Genomic DNA, 7618 nt, shown 5'->3' with positions numbered 1-7618 from the left:
CTCAAGCCTGAGACCGGTGTCTCAGGAAATGCATCCAGTTTCAAATCACACCAGGTAGGAAGAGCACAAAGTCGCACAGTAACCCTCCATACAAATTGAACACCTTACTTATTTTTTCTCTTAAATGTGGTACAAAATGGCCTCTTCTTTATTATAGTCTTTAAATAATTATTAGGCTTAATTGCCACAGTTCATAGAAATTTTAAAATTAGCAAGTGGTGCTTATCTCTCCGCATTGCTCGGTGTTAATAAAACATGCGGCTCCATAAACACATTTCACGTCATATTTGTCCATGATTATTTCATTGTTTTCCAAGTGCAGATGCCAAGAGACAAAGTGTTGCCGAGTTCCTGTAATTACCAGCCTTTCCCTCCATCGAGGTCCGTAAAGTATGCAGTCAATCTCTATTGTCTTCTGCTCCTTTTGAATCTGTCCCCAGTGCAGGAATGTCAAAAGCACCATTTAGCTGCACAGCCTGCTCAGTTTAAAAAAGGGAAAATCAGACTCAAGCTACTAATTAAGAAAAGAAGAGAAAGAAGTGAGCTGTGAATAAAAAGAACTGTCTTTTAAAAGGCTCTAAAGAGAAACTTGCAACTATGCTGCATTCAGAAAAAGAATGATCCTTATTTATGAAAGCTGCGTTCTACTGTGACAATTAGAGGCAAGATTTAACCAGCTCCTTAATATTTTAAAAACAGCCAAGCGAATGAAAATTCAGATAATTTCCATGTCTTTTCTACCTTTAAAGGGAAGTTTAATTAATCCTTTTCCAGTTATCAAATGGTTCTTTTTCCTGGATATTTTTCTATCCCTTTAAGATCCTTTTTGACAAATTCTGTTAAATTAGCATTCTGTTAAAAATATACTGATGCCCTATCATGCTCAAATATTTGGCAAAATTATCACTATGGTTGTCTTCTTAATGGAACCCTTCTTCCGAAAGACTTGTCTTAACAGATCCTCGAAACTATGTAGAATAAATTATATTTTGATCGTCATAGACGGAAGGGTAAATGGTTTAGACAGGTGTAAATAGCAAAGTGTAAAACTCCTTCCACGTAATGTCACAAAATGGAAACTGCTTCTGCACTGAGGTAGTTAAGAAGCCTGACTTGGACAGGAGGAGAGTGTAAGAAGGCTCTGAAACCGTGGCGCTGTGTCATATATTGCTGCCTCTAAATTAACTCTATTCCTTTAATGGTTCGTGTGTGTGTGTGTGTGTGTCTCAAAAATATGAAAGGAAAGTATGCCCAGCCACACTTTGCTTGTGAGACCTAAAGAGTAAACTATAGCAGGGACACAGTTCTCTCTGAACACCTTATGTTTCTTTTGTTCCCCATGACCCTTTGAACATGAGAACCTAGACAACTTTGCTCCTATGTGTCCCCATTCTCCCAGCATGAAAACCCATCCAAGTTCATGTTTAGTATCTCATTTTTCTGCCTAGGACCTAGGTGGGCGCAATTTCATGGACAGGCCACTAGATGCTGCTAGTAACCTTCCAGGCAGTGTCCTGCCAGGCGACCTCCCCAGCTAGGGAGTCACCACACTGGTTTGTCTTCTCACTCTGGAACCCTCTGACCACAGCTCAGTTGCCAGGTGCAGGCCATGCCTCACTTTGGATGGGAGGAATTTAAGGATGTCCAACGTTTGAGATTTACCATCCAATCACCTTTCAGGGTATTACTTCACACTTTGTCACTCTGCAGGGCATCATCCCAGTCCTTGTCACCTTTCAGGATGTCATCCCAGGCCTTGTCACCTTTCAGGATGTCATCCCAGGCCTTGCCACCTTTCAGGATGTCATCCCAGTCCTTGTCACCTTTCAGGATGTCATCCCAGGCCTTGTCACCTTGCAGGGCATGATCCCAGGCCTTGTCACCTTGTGGGGTGTCATCTCAGACCTTTCCAGGACACCCCCACAGCCGCTCATCTGCCTGGCTCTTGCATGGTGTCTCTGGACGGTTGGACTCTCAGCAGGCCTCATCCCCCTTCTCCTTTTCTTCTCAAATGATTGAGGTTTTATTTTTCAACTTGATTTAGACAGCTAGGTCCCTGCCACCTTCTGAGAAGCTGCTGTACCTTCCAAATGCTGACGATACATTGATCTTCTGGTGATTAAAACACACGCTGCGTGTGTGTGCTCAGAGTTCGTGCAGATGGCAGGGCGCTACGGCTTCCCTCTGGAGACCAGATCAGTGCAGCCCATCTAGCTGGCTGGGGGAGTCTCTGTTTTTGAGATTTACCATCCAATCACCTTGTGGGGTATTATCCCAGTCTTATCACCTTTATCCCCACTGCCTCCCACTAAGCTTTTTAGTAAACTAGATGCAGATAATGTTTTTTGATATAGAAATTATTCTTTGCCCAAGATTATGTTAATAGTCCTGCTTTCCTATGATAACATCAAAACTTTTGAGTCTTTCTTGGATGAGTCATGTGGCCTAAAATTTTCCAACTTTACTAAGTGCTTCAAATGAGATAGTATTACCTAAAATAGTAACTTATTTGAGATTACTTTAGTAATGATATAGCTTTGTTCAAAACGTCAGAAAGATATTAAAATAAAGAAAACTTCAAAAGCCAGTTATCTGTGCTAACTTCTGTTATTAAAAAAAAAAAAATAGAACTTTAAACTATGCACCAGTACTCTACTAAATGCTATGTGTGTTATCTCCTTTAAGCCATGTAATCTCCATTTTTGTCAGATAAGAAAACAACAGCAGGAAGAGGTTGCACAACTTGCCCAGTGATGCACGGTTGTGGGTCATGAATTCAAATTACTTCAGGAGTACAATGTATGTTATTTCAGTGAAGAATGCCCTAAAACCCTTGCTGTCTCATTATCTATGCTTTTAACAAAGTTACACTGTACCCCATACATCCGTACAAGTAAAAAAAAATGTAAGTTTGGTATTAGGGTTTATAGGTTCCTATTTTGTGCTGTTTTGTTAAATAAATTTGTTTGGAAAAATTAGGTAAGAATCTTTCACTTAAATATATTCCTTTGAAAAATATAAATTATGAAAAATAGATTGTATTGAATTATTTGATATATACACATATACACATACATATAAATATACACATATACATACTTATATGTACACACACATATACATACATATAAATATACATATATACATACATATATATACACACACTATTTTAAGGTGTTCCTAACAAAAATATATCTTTGAGGAAAGGTTTGGTATTCAGTTGACTAAGTTATTTTTTCTCCTGAAATTTCTAAGTTCTTCAGAAAACAGAATTTTATTTTAAATGACAGCTGAATCTCCATCAAACATACAGTTTACCTTTCACTTGAGATATTGGCTGTCTGCCATTTGGGAGAAAGGCGTACATCTATTTTGTTCAGTGTGATCTGTAAAGAGTAAGTTTGATACAGAAAGCATTAAAAATAACTGGATATAGTAATATTTATAGATGTTTAAGATATATCCTCTGTAGTAATTGATATTTAATCAGAAGACTACAAAGAGAGGATTTCCTTCATAATTCTGCCAGTAATGATTATCATAATGTGGTTAGTTAAAAGGAAAAATAATTCCAATGATCATAGCTTAAAAAATAGTGATAAAACTAAAACTTCACAGATCCACGACGACTCCATTGCCATGAAGGGGAAAACAACACATTCTCCTGCAACACATAGGAGCTTTACTGGGTGCAATTTGCCTGGTACCTTTGGTTGGAGGAAGGAGTCAAATGTCGATTCTACCCTCAAGAAAATTGTGTTAGTGCAAGAGAGAAAACATATGTAGAGTATGAGGCAGAAAATGTTAGATGACACCGCAGATCACTTACTATGGGTGTCAAAGGAAGAAGGCGTGTTCTCCACCTCAGTGTTGTGAAATTAGCAGGATCAGTGGACAGGCCTTCAGGACACTGGTAAGATACATGGAACTGGCTCAGCGCCTGTGGCTCAAGCGGCTAAGGAGCCAGCCACATACACCTAAGGTGGCGGGTTTGAATCCCCAGCCCAGGCCCACCAAACAACAATAATGGCTGCAACCAAAAAATGGCCGGGCAATGTGGCGGTTGCCTGTGGTCCCAGCTACTTGGGAGGCTGAGACAGGAGACTCGCTTGAGCCCAGGAGTTGGAGGTTGCTGTGAGCAGTGAAGCCATGGCACTCTGCCCAGGCGCTCAGCTTTGACACTGCCCGACCAGCGGCGTTGTTGGGGAGTTGGTGATCGGCGTATGAGAGGGAGAAGGAAAGGGTGGACACAATCACACAACCACTCATACAGTATAGGGAGAAGGCTGAGCCGAAGCTGTTTATTAGGGATCGCTACAATCTTATATAGGGTTAGTTGAGGGGGCGTGGTTACTTCATGAAGCTGAATCTATATAAGGCTAGGACTGTAGTCTTTGGTCTATGATAGGTTTAAAATGTGAGGGGAGTGTGGGGGGGTCATGCTGTTCTGAGGGGAGGGGCCCTGCGCTGTGCTCTGTGTTTCCGTCTAAGTCTTGTACAATGTAGCTAGTTCTATCCGGTTTTCTTACCAGTACTGGTCTCTTTATCCGGCCTTTTCACGTGGGGGCTGAATTAGGCTAGCACTTCCTCTTACGATGTAGTTTAGTATTTCTGTTAACCCTTACACAGCTTGAGGCTCTGTCTCAGAAAAAAAAAAAGAAAAGATACATGGAACTAATAATGAGTCAGTTCAGAGAGAGGAATGTGGTGCGTGGCGTGTCAATATTGCAGGAGATTTCATACTAAGCATGGAATATGGTCACTGTTCAGTAATTGAACCACTGTTGGGTTACTTTTCAGTGTTTTTTTTTTTTTTTCTTTTTCTGATTTGATAATCTGAGCCTGATTTTTTAAGTGCATATTAGGCAACTTAACTTAGAGATTCACAGTAGTTCTCAAGAACCGAGCTCTATGTTTAATCATAATAACCTTGTAAATGATATTTGTGGTTCATTTATTTTATTTCTAAATATTAGATATAACCTCTCAATATCTCAGAGAGAAAATTATAAACGATGAATTATACACACGGGAGAAAAGTTTATGAAAGGAAATTATTCAGGAAATGGGTGGGAGGGAAATAAGAGAAGTTGGTGATTGAAACCAAAGGATGGAACAGATGGAGGATGGGGGTGGGGCCAGAATAAAAACTCTTCCCGGAAGAATTAAGGCAGAAAGTGAGAATTCTAAGTTGAGTTTCTGAGGGGTGGAAGACAGATCTCATCTTTCAATGGATAATCCATCAGAATGTGGCCGATGAAAGATTGCAAATTCCCACATAGCTATCGTGTTTGAAACCTTGACTATGATGTTATGATGATGACCCCAAAGTAATGGTTTTCAGTGATTTCAAATGTAAAACCTGTAGCTCTACTCAAGATGCCATGAAGGATGGCTTTCAAATTGGTACTCGGAAATTGTTTTTAAAACACCAATTATCTAAACGACTATTTCTAAGAAAAGAAAGAAAAACATTCCTTATTTTATTTTATTTATTTATTTATTTATTTATTTTTTAATTTTCTTCAGAATTTATTGCAGGTCACCACGATATGAAAACAAAAACCGACCATTCTAAATGTGTCAAATTTGTGAGCTTATTAATTTGAATATATGATCCCTGTCTCACAAATAGATAACACTAAATCTACTCTGAAAATCTAATCAGACAAGAAGGATTATCTATCTGGAGACTGCGTGCCTAGTATCACATGATACCAAAGACAAGGCTGCCGTCCTGATAGGACATAGGGGGTCACTGGCAATCAAACAGAAATGTCCTGAATATTCTAATATTTTGGAAAATACTGGAAAATCTAACAAATTTCCCCAGACATAGTTTATTCTTGCCATTACAAGAGTCTTATAGATCCAGATAAAATTAATTTTAAAAAAGGGGTCCTTTTTAGTCCAGAAAATCTCTGAGGTCCAATATGGCTAAGGCTAATCAGAGACTAACGAGCCTTTATAGAGAGAAGCTTAGAAATCCTCGGAAATCAATCAGTCTTATTTTGAATTAGCATGTTGTAATGAAAGGTATGGAAGCAATCAAGTATCAGAATTTCTGAATGCACCCCAACGCCAACTGACCTCTAACAAGCTGTTTCCTTCTATGCTGACTCCCTGCTTTGAGATGGAAGGCATAAAAAATACTGCCAGCTATAAAATAAACTTTATTCCACTACCTCTGATCTCTAAAGAAAAATCTTGTTTTTTCACATAAGAAACTCACAATCAAAGGAATGTTAATTAAAGAAATAAGAGTGTAAGTAAAACTAGGGGGAAGATAACCTCTAATTACACAGGAAATCCGTGAAAGAACTGATCATCATAAGACAAGAATCATTTTCCCAGTGGCCCCACTGCCCTGAATGATACTTTGATGAGCTTGGGCCACCTTCTCCAATGGATACTGAGGGCCTATTACAGGTTTCAACCAACCAACTTCCATTCCAGCTTGAAGAGCTGCTGCAAATTGCTGAAATTCCTCCTTGGTTGAGGAATAGAGAGCAACTCCTATTATACTCGACTCCTTTGCCATGGTGTCCCGTGGGTTTATTTCAATAGTTCCCCTGTTGCCAACAACCATTACTCGTCCCCCATAAGACAGAAGATTCAAATCCTTGCTAAGATTTACATTAGCCAACATTTCGATAATCACATCAATTCCTTTCTCACCGACAAACTTCTTAATTTTATCAATATAATTAACTTCTCTGTGATTGAACACTTCATGGGCTCCATTCTGTAGAACAATTTTTTGTCCCTCCTCGGTACCAGCTGTGCCCAAAACCTTTAAGCCATAAGCTCGTGCAATTTGGCATGCTGCTATTCCAACTCCTCCACTTGCCCCATGAACCAGAACAGTCTCTCCAGCTTTTGCACGGGCACTGTGGATCAGAGCTCGATAAGCGGTAAAATACGGGATTCCAATAGCAGCTCCTTGTCTGAAGTCCAGTTTTTCGGGCAGTTTGTAGACAGTGTGATCTGTGGCAAGTGCATACTCTGCATAGCCCCCCGAAATCGTGCTGGTAGTGAAAACTCTGTCACCTTTCTTGAAAGCAGAGACGTTACCTCCAACAGCTTCTACGACACCAGCCACATCTGAGCCCGGAGTGTAGGGCAGGAGTGGTTTTCTACTGTAAGTTCCAGAGCGAATGTACGTCTCCACGGGGTTGACACCACACGCGTGGACCTTGATTAGAACCTGAAAGTCTTTTGGAATCGGAGCTGCAACATCCGACTGGAGTTTCAGCACTTCTGGTCCACCGAATTCAAAAACTCTAACAGCTCTCATCAACTTCTGTCCAGTTGCCATGGTGATCGGGCTCTGGCGTGGAAGCAAAATTGGCAGGGACCCTTAAGGTGACCCAGAAACCCTCGGCAACTTTTGCAGGCTCCGCCTCGCCTTCGCCCCCTAGGGGCACATTCCTTATTTTATATATTCATAAATTAAATAATTGCTAGGCATTCTCCAATAATTATAAAGATATTTAAATGTTCAAAGTTTCCAAATTTTAAAAATGGCTGGATTTGGAATATGCAGGATCAAATTACCACGTATAGAGTGATTAATACTATTCCATTTAAAAGAACAGGACCAAGGCAGTGCCTTTGG

The 7618-nt window shown here is 40.0% G+C and overlaps 1 protein-coding gene across 1 annotated transcript; it reads right to left on the bottom strand.

The window, feature by feature from the left end:
• Positions 1-5537: 5537 nt before the first annotated feature.
• On the bottom strand, positions 5538-7395 carry LOC100955315 (quinone oxidoreductase). Its single transcript, XM_012804597.2, has one exon. The coding sequence runs from the start codon at positions 7316-7318 to the stop codon at positions 6329-6331; it is 990 nt and encodes a 329-aa protein (XP_012660051.1). The 5' UTR covers positions 7319-7395; the 3' UTR covers positions 5538-6328.
• Positions 7396-7618: the final 223 nt, after the last annotated feature.

This window comes from Otolemur garnettii, unplaced genomic scaffold (assembly GCF_000181295.1).
Source record: "Otolemur garnettii isolate 467f Iridium unplaced genomic scaffold, OtoGar3 scaffold00030, whole genome shotgun sequence".
Taxonomy (NCBI): Eukaryota; Metazoa; Chordata; class Mammalia; order Primates; family Galagidae; genus Otolemur; species Otolemur garnettii.
Note: the sequence above shows the minus strand (reverse complement) of the source record. Positions and strands in the feature narration are given on the sequence as shown.

What these genes read in the sequence shown, in the direction of transcription:
- LOC100955315 (XM_012804597.2), bottom strand. Translation starts at nt 7,318, where the DNA reads ATGGCAACTGGACAGAAGTTGATGAGAGCTGTTAGAGTTTTTGAATTC.